The sequence below is a fragment of the Lutra lutra genome, chromosome 4 (genome assembly GCF_902655055.1).
Source record: "Lutra lutra chromosome 4, mLutLut1.2, whole genome shotgun sequence".
Classification (NCBI taxonomy): domain Eukaryota; kingdom Metazoa; phylum Chordata; class Mammalia; order Carnivora; family Mustelidae; genus Lutra; species Lutra lutra.
Genome location: NC_062281.1, coordinates 112,891,641 through 112,910,261, shown reverse-complemented (window position 1 = coordinate 112,910,261; position 18,621 = coordinate 112,891,641). Strand labels below are relative to the sequence as shown.

The window sequence follows — 18,621 nt, the reverse complement described above, 5'->3', positions numbered from 1 at the left end:
TGATCTGGCTATAAATAATGATGAGTCTTAGGAAGCCCACGTTCCTGGCATCTGTTCTCCTTGTGGGAAATTACCCTTTATTCTCCAGATTAGACTATCTAAAGTGACTGCTGTAACGTACTTTTTCTTTTGGAGATCAAGAGACGTGCCTTCCTTTAATACATATAGAAACAAAAGTGAAGATATTTAACAAGGGTTTCTCCCTCACATCTTCATCATGAAGACAGACTCCTAAATGTCCACCAGTGTGGAGTAGGTGTTAAAGTATATCCCTGATCCTAAGATTCATTTTCTCGCAAAAACAATTTTCTGTATCCTCAGAGCCTAGAGTAACTGCCCTTGACCAAAGGTCAGTGTTTGTTGAATGAGTGTGTTTTGGGGTATACATCACATGAGTCCATTATTCCTAATCTTCAAGTACCTAAGCTTTTAAGGTCAGATATAAAAAAATTAAACACCATTTACAATATCGCTTCCATGGAAAACTGTATCCTATATTAGAAGCATTATTTGTGCTTCAGATTAACTTTTTGGAACACATGCTCTTTCTGAATTGGAGATCTGTCATCAAACCCTGTTATTCCTACAGTTGGGAAGCTTCTTTCTATCTTCTAGTGGCCAAAATTGACCACTTTAGATAGAACAACGATTTTGTACCTGCTGTTGGGAAATAAACCATGATCTGAGCCCAGCTGAGAATACTTATTTTCCCTTCCATATCTTAGTCTTATAACTCTTTGGGAATAGGATAAATTCTTAAAGTAGCATGAAAGAACACACTGTACTTATCTTCTGTTTTCTTCTTCTGCTTTTGCAGTATGTTAGAAAACTCTTCTAAGTCAATGACTGAGTGATGGGGACAGAATCAACCAATTATTTGACTTGATTTTGCATCTTCCTCTTGCCAGAATTTATGTCAGATTGTTCTATGTTTACTTAAAGTGTTGAAAATTCTTGAGGACATATAAAGCTCTTAACTGCCCAATTTTTGAGTATTTTAGTGTTGGTTATGCCAATTTATATTTTTGGAAATTGGTAGTGAACCTATACATATGTGCCACGCACAAGAAGGTGTTCAATAAGTATTTTTTAATGAGTGACTATAAACCATGTTTTGTGTGTGTATATATGTATGCATATGTGTGTATTTGCATATATATGTACACATACCAACTCGTATATATGTTGTTAAACTGTGTTTCTACTAGATTTAGTTTTCCTATTTTTACCATTTCCATAACTTGTACCCATAGTTAAGATTTCATAGTGCTTTGTGAACATTTAGTTCCTTAGACTTCTGCATCTCATTTACCTCCACTTTTTCCCAAGGAAATGTTTTGATAAAATATATTGTATGATATTCTAAACATTCATTTTAAAGGAGTAAACTTTGGAAAGTTTAACTTTTGTGAACCTTATTTCATGACAATTAAGATCGCATCAATGACTTGAACTACTTAATCCTACCATCGCATTCATCTATATGGGTGACTGATATTTCTGGTGAGTGTGAAATATGCATTCAATGTGTTACTCCATCATCATTCCTCCAGAAAAATTTCAATCTTAGTAATAATATATATAATTTTTAATATGCAAAAAGTTTAGTTAATGCAATATTGTGTGAGTGAGTGTGCATTAGATAATCATTTTTTATTTGTCTTGGGATTCATGCAGTGGAATTGTGGTTGATATTGTACCCATGTTCTTCTTGTCATATATGTTGGCATAGTTTTTTGGTTTGTTGAGAACAGATATTTTATTTGCTTAATTTTCAGGATTTTAGGCATATAACTCAAAATCCCTTGAGAAATGACAGGAAGATTTTCTTTTCACATCAAATCTTCATTAATAACATTTTTTAAACAGTGGTAAAATCACTCTGTAAAATGTTAGAATTTTCATATACTAAAAGCAAATTTTACCAAAGCAATTCATTTGAGAAAATTCCAGGAAAACATTTTTTCTCAGTTATTATTTTCCAAATTACAAAAATAGAACTTTCCTCAAATTCTGAATTCTAATCATCTTGAGAAAAATATATTTGAAACCTAAATTCAGAACACACTTTCTTGTTAGCAAGAAAGTCATGCCAAATATAATCATAGTTAAAATCTTGTGGAAGGCAGATGGCTGCTCTAAGACAGATTTTTCAGTTTGGATTTTAAATTTGAGCATGATGTTTGCTTTCTTTCTGGAAATACTGGAAAGTTTGCTTTGTTTCATCTGCTACATGAATTGATGATTACAAAAAAAGTACAGGCTGACAAACACTGAATAATTAGAATTTGTTAATTTTTCTTAGAGACCCATTTATTTCAGAATGTCTAAAATAACATTAGGCAAATGTCTCCTGTCTTATATTGCGTGTGCTGTTATTTTCTCCTTCTTTGTTCAGACATCTCGAGGGGAATTTGACTCCAGTGAATTTGAAGTTAGGAGACGTTATCAAGATTTCCTTTGGTTGAAAGGAAAACTTGAAGAAGCACACCCCACTCTGATTATTCCTGTAAGTCTGCATTTTTTTTTCCCATACGGTGGCTACCATTTTGTCTTGTGAATTATTAGAATGCCGACAGGCTAATGTCAGACCTCTGAATTCACTGAAAGTCATTGATCTTAGAAACGTTTGCTCTTAAACATTCAATCTATGTACAGATTTGTTTTTCTAAACTGTTCTAAATATGTTAAGATTTTGCAGGTTTGGGTTCTGGCATTGTGAATCTTGGAATCATCACATGCTCAAATAGTCTTCCAGAAAGGAAGAGTATAGAATTCCTTATAATCCCATGCCACATAATGCTTAGATACATCTTAAAAATTTTTTGCCTCAGCCATTGCCTGAGAAGTTTATCGTGAAAGGAATGGTGGAACGCTTTAATGATGACTTCATTGAGACACGCAGGAAGGCACTACAGAAATTCCTGAACCGAATTGCTGATCATCCAACTTTAACATTTAATGAAGACTTCAAAGTGTTTCTTACTGCACAAGCTTGGGTAAAGAATTTTGATTTATACTCATATAATCCTTTTGTGTCTTTATGTATAGTAGGTTGTACGCTTCCTCTTGTTTACTTTTATAAATCAGGCAGCAGCATCCTTGAATTGAGATGGATTATCAGACATTAGAGAGATATCCTTCAGATTCAACCCTGTGTCAAATTTACATGTAAACATCACAGACATCTTCTATCTTCCTCACATATACATATTCATATTTCTCTTGGTAGCTGATTTTTTTAATGTCAGGGTACTCCTTGCATATATAGCTAATACTGAACACATACAAATAGGTTTCTTTTGTAACTGGTTAGGACTTTTCAACTTAGGCTAAAAGTCTTTATTAAGTGGATAGATGGTTGGATGGATAGCCATATAGAAAATATGATTTTCTTATTTTTTCCTGTTTTTCTTTCAATTACCTAATGAAGGGGACTGTATCTGTTTCTAATGCAGAAATTTATATATTCCTCCTCTTTTTTCTTTTCACCTATGGAAATATAACTCACAAATAAGAATAATGGCTAGAGAAATTGGTCAGTATTAAATGACTGCTGACCAATATTGAGTCTTATATCTCTCAGTTGTTGCCAAAGTGATAGAGGCTAGAAGGTGGTTCGTCTCAGTCTTGACAGATAGTACTTATTTGGAAGTCCTTTGAGACTTCTGTGAAATGAATTTGTGGCCTGACTCCAGAACCTTAGAAGCTGCTAGAAACAGTCTCTGTAGTCACCATTCACAGTAATAGTTTGCCAGTTGTGACTTGCACCATCTCCGACAATGTTGACTCTATCGAGTAACACTGTAGCACTCCTGAGAGATGTGTTACCTGGTCAAGGGTGGCATCTGTCGTCATATGCATGGAAAATCATACTGACTTGGAAGCAAACAGTTTTACCTTTTATGTATTCTTCTGTATAAGACCTTCAGGAAGGAAAATCTGGATAAAGATAATATATTATTCAACATTTGGATAAATAGCAGTATTTTTATCTGTGGATTTGCTGGTCAGCATTATTATTTATAGATTTTTTTTTCTTGTGGGTAACCTTTTATTTGATCCCCAATCTGCATTTACAAGTGGTATAACCATCACGAGAATCCCTTCGTCTTCTTCCTGGTGTTCTTTTTTAATGTGTTGTACTTCTAAAGGGTTACTTTTGTGTGGTGTCTCCTTTTGTTGCATTTCTTCTTTTCGCAAGTCTGTAGCCCTCTCTTCCAGATTAACTGAGAAACAGCTAGCTACATATATTCTTAAAAATCTTTCTCTACAGCCTGCCAGATAGTAGAGATAGTGTCACAGTTTACCCAACTTCAGTTGATTGAAGAGCTATGGTCAGAGAGTATCTATTTACAAACTACTGTAGAAACATTACAAAGACAAAGCTAGTCAGTGCTTAGCAGTGAAGCCTCTGGAATCAGACTGAGCCTTGTCCAGCACTTAACTTGGACTTAAAGCAAGCTCCTTAACCTTCCTGTGCTTGTATATTCTTCTGTAAAATGAGGATAATAATAGAACCTACCTCATCGTGTTATTGTGAGTTATAGATTTAAAAATGTGAATATAGTGCCTGGAACATCCTAAGCTCTCAGTATATGTTAGCTATGATTATAACCAAAGAATTAATGAAATTTCCATTTTTCCCCCCCAGGGAGTAGTTTAGACCCTAAGAAATCTTCTCTCAATCATTTTTCCATTAAATTCCTGTTATAAAATATAGATTGCATCTCCTATCATCCCCTTATCTCCTTCAGTATCTCTTTAAGCACAATTCCCTCTGTTAAACCTTGTTCTTTTAAAGATCCATGCTGAGAGGAAACATGTACACGTTTTGCTTGCATACTTTGAAAAGGAATATTATCAAGAAGAATAGACTTAGAGGAAGAAGTGTACCCCAATAAAACTCAGCTGCTTCAAACTACATTAAAAAAAAAGTATATGAAACATTTTTATTCTCTATTCTTCCAATGAGATTTCCTTTGGTTGGGAATATCGGAATATTCGCCTATTCGCCTCACCACAGATATTTCATTTGTTTGTCTGTCTGTCTGTCTATTTCTAGGAACTCTCTTCTCATAAGAAGCAAGGGCCTGGATTACTCAGCAGAATGGGGCAGACGGTCAGAGCCGTTGCGCTGTCGATGAGGGGAGTGAAAAGCCGTCCAGAGGAATTCATGGAAATGAATAACTTTATTGAAATATTTAGCCAGAAAATAAATTTGATAGATAAAATATCTCAGAGAATTTACAAGGAAGAAAGGGGTATGTAGCATCCCTGGGATGTGATCACAAAGTTGTTTAATTTCCAGTGGATCTTCCCATGCTGGTGTGGTAAAGCTACGTGATATTAGCATTTCTTTTTGGTTCTCTCTTGAGATTTCAATCTCTCTGCTTACAGCCCTCATCTGTTCTTGCATGCCCTTTGTTTTCTCCATTAGGGTCCTTCACATACTAATCATTGTTCATTAAATTCCTGGTCTGATCTTTTCAAGGTCCCTGCCATGTCTGATTCTGATGCTTGTTCTTTCTCTTTAAATTATCTTTTTCACCTTTTACATGCCTTGCCATTTTTTTTTCTTTTCTTTTAAATTTTATTTATTTGACAGAGAGAGAAGTCACAAGCAGGCAGAGAGGCAGGCAGAGAGAGAAAGGGAAGCAGGCTCCCTGCTGAGCAGAGAGCCCGACACGGGACTTGACCCCAGGATGCCAAGACCACGACCCAAGCTGAAGGCAGAGGCCCAACCCACTGAGCCACCCAGGCGCCCCATTTTTTTTTTTTTTCTTAATAGCCAGATATGACACTGGGTAAAAGGAATTGCAATAAATAGGCCTTTAGTAATGCACTAAGGCATGGGGAAGGAGAAAGCTCCTGTAGTTTTAAATAGAGTAGAGTTCTGTAGTTCTCACTATAGAAAAAGATGTTATACTTGAATGGTTCTATAGTTTTGTGATCAGGTCTCAGTCTTTTACGGAGCCTATGCCTCTGAACTGTGAATTTCACAAGAGTTTTTCAGTTTTTCCCTCCCTGCTTAGCTGGGACAGAACAGCCAGAGTGGGCTGGAGTTGAGTATTTCCCTTTTTCTGGTTAACACATTTCCTCTGAGGGCAGGCCTTTGTTGAGAAGAATGGAGTCCTCTGGCTATTTCAAAAATGGTTCATTTTCCTCTATAAGGAGCAGGAATAGTTTTTACTCAGTATCTGCTATGGGGACCTAGTCAGTTGGTTTGAGAATCTCTGGATTGATGGCTTATGTTTTTTTTATTTTCTGGGCCCCCCATTAAACAGTAAATTCCATTAGGACCAAAAAGGGAAAAGATTTATTTTATTTCTATATCTAGACAGTACTTAACACATAGTAGATGCTCAACTAAAACCTGTTCAATGATTGAAAAAATAAATGAATTAATGTATCATTTGGTGGTAGGAGAATTTCCTTCATCAAGAATCGATTGGTTGGGGCGCCTGGGTGGCTCAGTGGGTTAAGCCGCTGCCTTTGGCTCAGGTCATGATCCCAGGTCCTGGGTTCGAGCCCCACATTGGGCTTACTGCTCAGCAGGGAGCCTGCTTCCTCCTCTCTCTCTGCCTGCCTCTCTGCTTACTTGTGATTTCTCTCTGTCAAATAAATAAATAAAATCTTTAAAAAAAAAAAAGAATCGATTGGTTATTAAAAGAAATATAGAAAAAGTTGTTATAGCTGAATGTACATTTCACTTTATCATTTTTTTTTTCTCTATGCATTGGTACTTGATGATGTCGTTATGGTAACTAAATGTAGTTTAATAATTTGAGACTTTTTGCTCTGCCCTTGTTATTTACCATTTGTCTTTTTCTTTTTCTTTTCTTCTTCTTTTTTTTTAATGTCAAGAGGCCAGTTGTTTCAACTGGGTTCTGTGATTCCAGTTCTGTTAAGTACATTCTTGATGCATAGTTAAGTGGGATAGCAATTCAGAGAAGCCCCTGGAAACTTATGATGTAGGAATTTTGTAGATTATCAATGTGCTGTTCCACATTTGCTCCTGCAAGGGAATAGTTTTAAGATCATTGGTATACCCTAAAATTTATGAGATGCTCAGAAGGAAAGCTGGATTTATGGTGAACTTCATAAGTATCAGTTCTCATTTTCAGGGAGTAATTGCCACTGGCCCAAACTTGAGGGATTTCTTAGTCTTTCCAATGTGAAGCCCACTTGTCAGATTTTATTCAAAGTGATGGATTGTTTTCATTTGTAGCCTTGGGAGCCTAAGCTATGTAGGACATTTCATTCATATTCAGATCATGAAAATTTGTGATCATAACTAGTGGTTTCTCTTTTAAAAAAAATTTTTTTTATTCAAGTTTTGGGACGCCTGGATGGTTCAGTCTGTTAAGTGTCTACCTTTGGCTAAGGGTCCTGGATAGAGCCTGGTCAGTCTACCTACTCAGTGGGGAGTTTGCTTCTCCCTCGCCCTTTGCCTCACCCCTGCTTGTGCGCTCTCTCAAAGAAATAAATAAAATCTTAAAAAAATATTTTTATTCACAAGTTTTTTCTTTGATCTTATTTTCTTTTGTGTTCCCCAGTTTATTTGCCATTTTGTATTGACCACATACCATGCTGTTTCTCTGTGCTGGAGGCTGAAGTTGGAATAGGATGGTACCTGTCCTTGAGCTTAGAGTCTAGTTGGGGAAGCAGATATATTAATAGATATTGTAGTGCAACTCATTAAGTGTTTGCTTACAAATGTGATCTGAGTGCTATGTAAGCTCAGTGTAGAATTTTAGGAAAGCTCTCTATATAAACATAAATATTGCAAGGTTTAATGATACACACTGATGTATACAAAAATTGAGAAAAAGAGATAAAGGAGAACATTTTTCTTTGCTAGAAATATTAGTTTAGTATGACTTTTACTTAAAACAAAGGGTAGGCCTAGGGGCGCCTGGGTGGCTCAGTGGGTTAAGCCTCTGCCTTCGGCTCAGGTCATGATCTCAGGGTCCTGGGATCGAGTCCTGCATCGGGCTCTCTGCTCAGCGGGTAGCCTGCTTCCCTCTCTCTGTCTCTCTGCCTGCCTCTCTGTCTACTTGTGATCTCTCTCTGTCAAATAAATAAATAAAATATTTTAATTTAAAAAAAAAAAAAAAACAAAGGGTAGGCCTAGATCAGGAGGGTGCAATTTGGAAAGGCTTAGTGGTCATGAAACTAATGCCTTTATTCAATGACAACTAATATTTCCACTGTTTTTAAATTTTTTAAAAAATATTTTTCAGTTTACTCAATCATATAAACTTTTTATATTTTAATAGTTTAATTTAGAGTAATATAAATTATTTCAACTAACCCTAATGAATAGTAAGATGATAAAATATAGAGAATTTCATCGTATGTAAGAGATATTAGACAAAAAATTGCTCACTGCTTATACATTCTCTACCATAAAAAGCTATCATTGAAAGATGATAGTATAAAAGCAAAAATGTAAAAATATTCAGATTTTAAAATGAACTCCAAATTTTTGAGTTAATGGCTTGTCAAGTACCAAATAATCTTTTGTTGTTCACTTGTTCTCTCACTAATATGAAAATATTTATTGGATATACTGTGTTTCAGGCTTTGAGATAAAAGAAAATAATGAGACTCAGCCCCTGTTCTAAGGAGCATATGGCCTAGGACCATATGATTTATGCAAGCAATTATAATAGAATGGGATTATACAAGCATAAAATTATGATAGGCGTTAATAGAAGTATAAAATTATGATCGGCTCATTGAGGACAAAATGTCTACAAATCTTTTGGAACAGAATCAGAAGTAATTTATTTGTGCTAGGATGTAAAGGATTAGAAGTAGTTTTTCAGAAGGTAGGAATGGCAAAGGGCAAGGCAAAGGGATATGCGTAATGTTTGAATGAGGAGAAATCATGAGCTATTCATGAAATGAGCAGTTATTTTGGTCTGAATTAAAATATCTTTGGGAGAGAATCTCAAGAGCTGAACGTGGGGAGGCCACGTAGGGACTGATAATAAAGGACTTTCCAATTCAGTCAAGAAGCCTCAGTGTTTATATGTTATGACAAAAATTAAAAGAGGGAGAATATTTAGAAGTCTCTTGCAGTTGTGTAGTTACAGATGCTGATGAGCTGATGACAGTGGAAGCAAGAATAGATAGGTAGATGGATGGATGAATGGATGGATGGATAGATATTAAGAAATATTGGAATTGGTGATTGAGTAGCTCTGTGCAGGAATATGTATAGGATGATACCTGGAATTTTTGTTTAGCTCACTGGAAACAATTACTTTAAGTAGGACATGTATTCGGGAGATGGGGAGAAAAGCCAAGTTTGTTTAGGTAATGTTGCCTATGAGACACTGAGGTGTAGTGGACAGAGGTCCATGATAGGTAATGGTGATCATGTAATTTATATTCCAAGCCAGGATACTTTTGGGAATGAAGAAGGATTCTGTTACTGATTACTCTTGGACAGTAGTCATTCAAGAACTGGCCTGAGTAGATGGGAATGACCTCTCCACTCAGTGAAAGATGATATCCATCTTTTTCTCTTCATTTAGAAGAACATAGGCGCAATGAGAAAAAGGACTTGCTTGCTGTCTTTAATATAGGGGTTTTTAAAACTTCTATCAATTGAAGAACTTACTTTTTGTTTTTAGAATATTCTGATGAAATGAGAGAATATGGCCCAATTCATATTCTGTGGTCGGCATCAGAAGAAGATCTGGCTGATACTCTAAAAGGGGTTGCCAGCTGCATTGACAAATGCTGTAAGGCCACTGAGAAACGGATGTCTGGACTCTCAGAGGCCCTGCTTCCTGTCGTACATGAGTATGTGCTTTATAGTGAAATGTTAATGGTAAGAAGGCCTCGTTGTAATTTTACCTTGGTCCCTGACCTGATTATAAGCGTTACAAAGGCAGTTTCTATTTCTGTTTTTTCACCACTATCCTTCTGTCTTAGCAGAATGCTTTGCATATACAGATACCCCATAAATATTTGTTCACTATGTGAGTGAATTGATGAGTAGAGTATGTTAATAAAAAGCAGAATACTCAAAAGGAACAATGATGTGTAAGATTACACATAGATTTGAAACATCCTCAGTCAAAATTTACATAGAGAATATGATTAGCTTTTCCAAGCTTTTAAATTTTTACCTTAAAATTTTTAGTGTTTTAGAAATATCTTTTCATGAAAGAGTTGCTTACCCCCTTACAGGTACATTTGATGTAGCAATTTATTTATCATTATGTACAAAGTACTTGAGTGGATCTTGATGTTTGTTCTGTTTTCTGGATGCTTCTAAAAAGAAATCATTCAAGTTAAAATGATTTTCTTTCACCAGTTGCAAAGGCTTTTCTTCCTCTTATATCAGAGTTTTGCATTTAACCTCCCCAATTCCAGTTAAGGTCTCCAGATATCTGGGATTTAGCAATGCTATCTGCAGAGCTAATGTTTTTCATCCTGTATTATCCTCTGCTCACAGTACCTTGCACAAACTGGTGGCGTCAGGGTTCTGGTGTTTCAGTGTGGCCATGGGGGACGGGAGTCTGCTTACATTCAGATATATTCCATTTTTTCTGCCATTTCTGAATGGAGCCATGTTTTCATGTACTCTTGGTTTGGTGGTGGTGGTGGTGGTTGTTTTTAATTTCACCTCTGTCTTAGTAAGAAAAGGTTTCTTAGCCTTTCATCGTAAGGTCTGCCCCGTTCGTATTTACCACATTTAGGTCTTTCTTTCAGAGTATTAAATATTCTGTAGATATTTCAAGTTGCTGCTGTTACTTGCCTTTATTAGGGGTCTTCTATCAACAAACCCTTCTTGCTTCCCGGAAGCCTCTAATGTTTCACTGTGAAGGAGTCTCCTCCTTGTCTCCATCAATCTCCTTGGCTCCATTTCATTGTTTTCCTTCATTATTGATATCTCCCTTGTGGGGCTCTTCAAAGAGATCTGATTTGTATAATTAAAAATAGTATATTCTTCTCCCTTAATTAGATGTGGTTTTCTCTTTATTATGTCAAGATGAAAATTATGTAATTTAAGTCGTGTATCATTGTAGGTGTGGAAAAATTTTAATAGTAACCAGAAAGAATTATTTTATGGGTTCTCATTTGATTATATTATTTTGCAAACTCCTAGGGTATAATCAGTAGCACTTATATTACAGTGCTGGTCTGTTTTATATTGGAAGTTTTTCTTCAGTGTGAGCTAAAATAATGAAGTGCATGCCTTGACAAAATGATTAAATTTGTGTAAATTTACTATTTATCTTCTGAAGCAAACTCTTACTTAAACTATTTCTACCTATGTGAAGGCCAGTACTTCATATTTATGGAAACAGACCTTACCTAAATAAGACTAAATTGCAGTACATGTCATTTGGGTTAGAGAAAGGAAAGGGTTCCTGATAGTAATAGCAATGAAACACTGAAATAAATACAAAAGATATGTGATAATTAGCTGAATTTTCTATTGATTTCTTTGAAATAGGAGAAACGTTAATCTCTTTTGAGTGTTTTAAGTAGTGTGATTCCACCAGGCACAAAATTAGACTGAGTAATTTTCAGGATGCTTTTTATCCTTAATGCCTCTCAGTTCCCAAATACAATAGCCATCTTGTCTGGCCTCCATTTAACTGCATTGTAGGTAGGTTCTTCCCCTCTTCTGAAAACCCCTCAAAGACCTGTGCCTCATTAAAACCCTTTTCTTGTATGTCATGTGTTTCTACTCTTTCTGTTTGAATTATTTCCTTACCTGGAGCTTGTTTTTATTTTTTCCTTAATCTGTTTAGGCCACTTGTGTTTATTATGACAATTTTATTATTTAAACTAATACTGTGAAAACAAGTGAAAGATGAACACAAATAAAATGTGTCCTTGGGTCCATAATGCCTAAGTAGCATGTCTTGGAAGAAAAGTGAGTCATTCAGGGAAAGACATTGTAAAAGACTGGAAAACATTAAAGGTGAATTTTGCACTCAGATTCCTTCACAAAGGTGTTTTAAATTGTAAGGACACCGAAGCATGACATCATGGTTATTCAAGAAAACAAGATGGAACTCTTCTCAGTCAGAGAAGAGACTATGATTTCTCATCAAAAGCTTGGCTCATTGATATATTTTATACTAAAGCAAAGTCTCAAAATGTGAGTGTACACTTCAGTTTTCTGATTCCCCACTATAATTACCTATTTGATTTAACCATGCCTTTGGAATTGGTTAAGTGGGCTGCCAATTATTATAGACATTTTAGGTGACTGGCCCACCCGACTTCCCAGCCACTTCACACCATAGCATATACTCTCAGTGCTCTCACAGATTTCTTAGTTTGATTATTTGGTTTTTTTGTTTGTTTGTTTGTTTTTGCTCTTTTTGAAGAACTGTGTATGTCTAGAGTGTTCCTAAAATACGTAACCCAGTAAGATGTGTATTGGGAAAGATGAATAAAAGATTTATGGAAAAAAAAAAAACCTCTTAAATGCTTGCTTTCAGTTTAGCTTTTAGAGATTAAAAAAACTTTCTTTGTCATTGTATCCCCAAATGACTGATGATTTGGGGAAGAGATGCTATTTATATTCTAAAGTGTATATTTTTTTATCATACAAATATTATTAAACCTAAGTGCAACCTATTCCATCCTTGTGTTTTAATATGAAGGGTGTTATGAAAAGGAGAGACCAAATCCAAGCAGAACTGGATTCCAAAGTAGAAGCTTTGACGTATAAAAAGGCAGATACTGATCTGGTAAGTTTCGAAGTTTCTTCTTAGTAGTCATATAGAATTCATTGGGTGAAATTTTTATTAGCAGTGTGGAATTCCTTGCATGCTTGTTTTTAAGGATTCAGCAAATACTAAACTTTCTTCTAAAAATCTATTCTACGTTGAGTACCCATTGAGTTGGCAAGCTACATAGTGATGCTTTTCTGCTTTTCTATCTTATATTGTCTCTTATGATGAGTAAAGTATGAAGTTAATTTTTTTTTAAATTAGAGTGTTAGAGGAAGGTATGGAAAGTACCTAGCATGTTCCAGAAGGTTAGTTGACAAATCCATTTTTTGCACATTTTATAAGGTGTTTGTACAAAAGAAGTCAGTGTTCCTATATACTTTTCCTTAGTTCTTGTAAAAACCTTTAGAGAGGAAGTGTCTTTAGTTTCAAGTTTCATCCTTTCCTTGCAGAAAATTTTTATGGAAAATTTCAAACATAAAAAGTGATATAACAAACTCGTATACCCATCACTGGGCTTCATTAATTTCCAACATTTTGTCTGCCTTTCTTCATCTGTCTCTCTCCTCACCTCCTTTTTTCTGAAGTGTTCTCATGCTGATTTGACATTATAGTCTCACCCCCCTAATATTTTACTATTTATATTTTATTGTCTTTGCATATCTTCAGAGTATCATTTTGAGCCTGGAATTATTATTCGCATTTTAAAATTGAAGAAGAGGCTTTGAAGGTGGAGTAACTCTCCCAAGTTCATATAGTTCTCAAAGCAGAAGTAGGCTCAGAGGTGTTGGTATCACTTGTCTTCATCAGACTGTGCTGCCTCCCAGAGAGCAAGTATAAAAGTGGGAAAAATTGAGAATTGCTTTGGTTAACTTCTAGTGAATTCTCTATGATCCTTTTTTAATGTAATGATTTTGTTTAGTATTGAGTACAATATTGAGTATGCTTATGGCAGGTGTGTGGGGAGTTCTTGAAACCCCCCATTAATACTAGTATCATAGCCCCCATCCCATCCTGGTTTGGGATCAACCTCCCTCTTCTCAGCTTTAATGTCCTCCCTGACTTTAATCATCTAACAAGAGATATGATTTCATACTTACTGGTTTTCTTTATAATCCTTCTCTCCCTCCCCACCTGTAATCTAAGCACCTGAAAGGCAGGAATTTTTTATTTGAAGTGTTTTATTCGAAGTGTTTTTATTTGAAGTGTTCTCAGCCCCTAAAACAGTGCTGGAAATGTGGTAGCCACTCAATAAATATTTAGTGAGTAAATGAATGAATGAAAATTGCAGTGATTGCTCTGATTCACAAAAACATACTGAAGATTTAAAGCAAGAAGTCTCTATAAATTCAGACTTTGTGTAGAACATTGAGACTTCACCAAGAAGTGACCATGAATTACCCTCATCTCCCTTAAACTATTTTTGTTTTTCAAACTCGAGTTCTTTCTCCTGGATGGAGAGCGAATGGGCAGTGGAGGACTGCAGTGGACAGAATAGGAGAATGGCATCTGAGAGAGAAAATAATGGGAAATGTAAAGCCAGTGGAACCAATGCTCAGTGGGGAATCATTTTGCCATTACCTCAAGATGAGAGAAAAGAGGAAACCCAAGGTTAACCTTTTCTTCACAGCAAGGAGTGTGTGTGTGTGTGTGTGTGTGTGTGTGTGTGTAGATTTAAAGAGTCACTTGGAAAGAACAAAAGAGGGAGCACATGTACAGAAATTATAATTGTATCTTTTGAACTGAGGATTCTTTTTAGTTGTTAAGTAATTTTTAAAGATATTGAAATTAGCAATTAGATAAAATTTGCCCTTGACTAACTACTAGATAAAGTACAGTATTTTAAAGTTTCAGGAGAATAGTTAAATGGCTTAAAAACCAAGCATCTGTTCAGAATGGTTTATATTCATATTTTAAAGTGAAAGGAAGAGTAATTGAGATTATTCCAACCACAAAAATATAGGAAAAAATAGTTTGGGCCCAAATATGGCTAGGCTTTCCCAACTCAACTAAAAAAACACATTTTTTTTTCATTTGACTTGCAAATATTTTGTCTTTTGCTCTATAAAAATTTCCTTGATATCTCATTATAACCTAATGATCCATCTGTATTTATGATTTCATTTTATGTGTGTGTGTCATATCTACTATAAAGTATTTTTTACCTAGTTATCTGCTATGTTGTTAAGATTGGAGAAATTTGAAACTTTAATTATCTGCATTATACTCTGTAAGATATTTTAAATTAAGATTTGAAACAGACACATTTAACAGACGTTGCAAATGTGGTGTGGTTTTTTTTTTTTTTTTGGTTACCCATCAAAACAGATCCTTCCTAAAATGTATAAGGACTAATTTAATGATTTATGAATGGTACCGTTTACATTTTCAAGCAGCTTATTTGTTTACAGACCTCACTTCCAAATCGCTGTGTGTTATGATGGTATCTTTGGGAGAAACCTTCCAGGGTGACTCTCAAAATGAACCCGCCATGATTGGTCACAGAACAACCGGAGGGAAGTTGCTTAGAAATATGCAGGATAGGGTCACCATGGAAACGCGCCCTTGTGAGGTCCTTCTAAGGAGCCATCCTTTGCAGTCACCATGGCGACCCTGGCAGAGAACTGAATATAGCAATCTAGCCTGGTTGTTTACCATGGCAACTCAAGCAGGTCCACTTTGGAGACAACCCTGGGGCCATTTCTATGGAGACCTTCCGGGGCTGCCTTTAGAGGCCCCATCAAAGTCACCTTTGGGTGGGATGCTATATGCAAACCCAGCAAAGCAACTCATAATGAAAAGGTCCATGAAATGAAGCTTTACCAAGAAGGGCAAAAACTAGGAGAGTTATAATTATTGGGTAGAAATTAGCAGAGTTGTAATATTCCAGAGGTCCTTTTGGGCATATCAGGTGATCGTTATGTGGGCTTTGTGGCAAATGAAAAGGACTGGACTTCTACCTTGCCTGTAATTTTGTAAACTCTAAATGGACAATAATGGTATTATTTTTACTTTTTTTCATCACACAAATATGCCTACAAAAATTATGTGTTTTCCTGCAAACTAAAACAGTGCTTTGGAGTGCATTCTTTGATTTATTATCTGGGTGGTTGTAAAGTGGCAGCTTCTTAGAGCTTGTGGTTTGTAGTTCTTATCTCATAACAATAAAGTCAATCGTTTTAAAATGACCTAAACTCAGCAAATACTTTCAGAATGCCCAGTTGAAGGTCAGTTCAGCTGTTTGTCTATTTAGAGTTTTGACATTTAGGCTTTGAAATTAGGGAGACGTAGGATCCAATCCTAGCTCATCTCATTAAGTCTGTGACCTAGGGCATGTTTCCTCACTTCTTTTAGCCTTGTTTTATCATGTATAATTTTGGGGAAAATTATTAAAATCTTTCTAATAGATTTGTTTAAGGGTTAAATGATACAATGGAAGTAAGTTATTTGACTCCTAGTAGGCACTCAGTAGTTGTTAGCTGTTTTTTGGATGACTTTATAGAAGTAATATTTGAGGTGGCTCATGTAAAATGACTTCAGAATCGTTCCTTGAAGAGAGGGAGCATGTTACATGTACAGTCAGTATTATGAAAAGTAGTAAAAGCTCAAAAAGCATGCTAAACTTAGAAAACTAGGTTGCTGTATAGAGAGCAGGTATAGGGGAGATGAGGAGATGCGTCTGTAAGGATAAGCCACAGTCAGATAGGAAGGGAGCCTTGTTGTCTGGCAGGGTGAGGACAATGGACTTGATCCTTTGGGCATCATGGATCGAGTGGGAGCCTGAACTGAAGAAGCAGTAGGGGAGAGACGGGGGTAAATCTGAGAGAGTTTTAAGTGGAAGATAGAATCCATAGCAGTTAAAGAATGAAGGGAAGCCAGTGTTTCAAGTTTTTAGTGACTCTTTGCATCTCTAGTTTGCAGGGAGGGCAGATAATGAATGGCTTTAGAGACTGAACTATAGCATATAAAATGGAGGAGAAAATGAGAGATGTGCAACTTTATGTCATGATAAGATGACCTTTAAGGTCAAGATATTCAGTGAAACCTGCTGACAAATGTTGTTGAGGACCTACCATAAGAGAAACACTTGCAAGCAGTGGGGAGATGGCAGTCAAGAAAAGCAGACCCTCATTCTAGTGGATGGAGACAAGAATAAACATTAATGAATTAAAATTTAAGTCGATTGTCCTATAATGATAAGTGTGGAGAAGAGGGAGTGTTGGGGAGCAGTGAAGTTTAAAATCGGGGGTCAGGGAAGGTCTTACCAAGAAGGTGATCAAGTAAAACCTGAAAGGGGTGAGGTCTTGAGCTACATGAATATCTGGGAGCAGAGCATTTCAAGTAGAGTCAGTAAGTACAAAAGGGTAAATATGCCTGCACGGTTCAGAAAAAGCCTGGAGACCAGTGTTGCTGGCGTGGAAAGAGCAAGTGGAAGAGTTACAGGAAATAAGGTCAGAGGGTCAGATCATGAGCTCTGGTCTCCGTGAAATAGGAAGAGAACAGTTGAACTGAGGAGTAACACCCATCAGATGTAAGTTATGAAACAATTACTCTGCCTGGGGAAGACAAGAGATGGTGCGTATGTGCTGGGTGCATGGGATAGGAAAACACCAGCTCTGGAGACTAGCTCTAACAGAGACATCAAAGCTCGGACCAGGGTGAAAGTGGTGTGAAGTGGTCAGATTCCAGATTTTTGCGAAGGTAGAGCTGTTTGCTATTTGAACATCTATGGATTGTCAGTGGGCAAGGATGACCCCAAGGTTTTGGGCCTGAGCAACTGGAATTGGCCTGAATTGAATTAGCAGATAGTATATAAAGCCATGAGATTTGCTGAGGTCACTAATAGATGAGAAAAAGAGAGGTCGCAGGACTTAATGGGACTGAGCCATGGCATATTCCCATATTAAAAACCAGAGAAGGGGGCACCTGGGTGGCTCAGTGGATTAAAGCCTCTGCTTTCGGCTCAGGTCATAATCCCAGGGTCCTGGGATTGAGCCTTGCATCAGGCTCTCTGCTCCGCAGGGAGCCTGCTTCCTCCTCTCTCTGCCTGCCTCTCTGCCTACTTGTGATCTTTGTCTGTCGAATAAATAAATAAAACCTTAAAAAAAAGAAAACAACAACAAAACCAGAGAAGGATTAGCCAGAGGAGAAAGAAAGGAAATTTATACGCTTTGGCTGCTGGTAAATGATGCGACCAACACTATGAACTCAACAGATTTATTAAGGATCATTCAACTTTTTAGCCACTTCTCCATTACGAGGCGTTTATAAAAACAGCTTGATACAGAATAGTTAAATAGAGATAATAAAGTACTTCAAGAAAAATCGAGGGTTGTATTATGTGCCCCAATAAAGAAGATACTCAGTGAAATAGATACTGCTCCAAGTAAGAGAATTTCTGACTATGGAGATAAAAGTACAATAGTAACTGAGATTATGAGGAAAATTCAGATATCTGAGGGAATTGTGGTTTTTGCAGTTTCGTTATTAAGTTTTCAGAGTCAGAGCTTCTGTTGGAGAATGCTTATTCACTTCGCTGCTTAACTGCAAGATAAGTCAGGTTCATCTGTTGTGCTAAATAATGCTGCATATCCATTTTATTTTTGTTTTTATTTTTGAATGGATGATTTATAGTTTTCCACTCAAAGCAGCATTCAAATATAAATGAATATGAATACATTTGACATTTAGCAATATGTGCATAGAGTCTGAGAGTTGGATCTAGATATAATGCCATAGCTGTTGAGCCGTGTATTTATGTGAGCAAAAAAAAAAAAAAAAGCATTTTCATAAGATCATTATGATCCAGATTTGCATATGGCCACATTCAGTAGATGCAAACAGATACCAAATTTATTCAAGCTGGTCTTTGCTCTGTATGACTTGCTATTTTTGAACCAGTATT

At 36.2% G+C, this 18,621-nt stretch overlaps 1 protein-coding gene across 2 annotated transcripts in view; it reads left to right on the top strand.

Moving 5' to 3' along the window:
- SNX7 (sorting nexin 7) overlaps nucleotides 1–18,621 on the top strand; it is a 97,469-nt gene that overhangs the window by 28,744 nt on the left and 50,104 nt on the right. For both annotated transcript variants that reach the window (XM_047727591.1, XM_047727590.1), the window contains exons 3-7: nucleotides 2,399–2,509; nucleotides 2,835–2,999; nucleotides 5,066–5,264; nucleotides 9,648–9,847; nucleotides 12,648–12,734. In XM_047727591.1, the coding sequence (XP_047583547.1) occupies nucleotides 2,399–2,509; nucleotides 2,835–2,999; nucleotides 5,066–5,264; nucleotides 9,648–9,847; nucleotides 12,648–12,734 (762 nt within the window). The remainder of the gene's footprint in view (nucleotides 1–2,398; nucleotides 2,510–2,834; nucleotides 3,000–5,065; nucleotides 5,265–9,647; nucleotides 9,848–12,647; nucleotides 12,735–18,621) is intronic.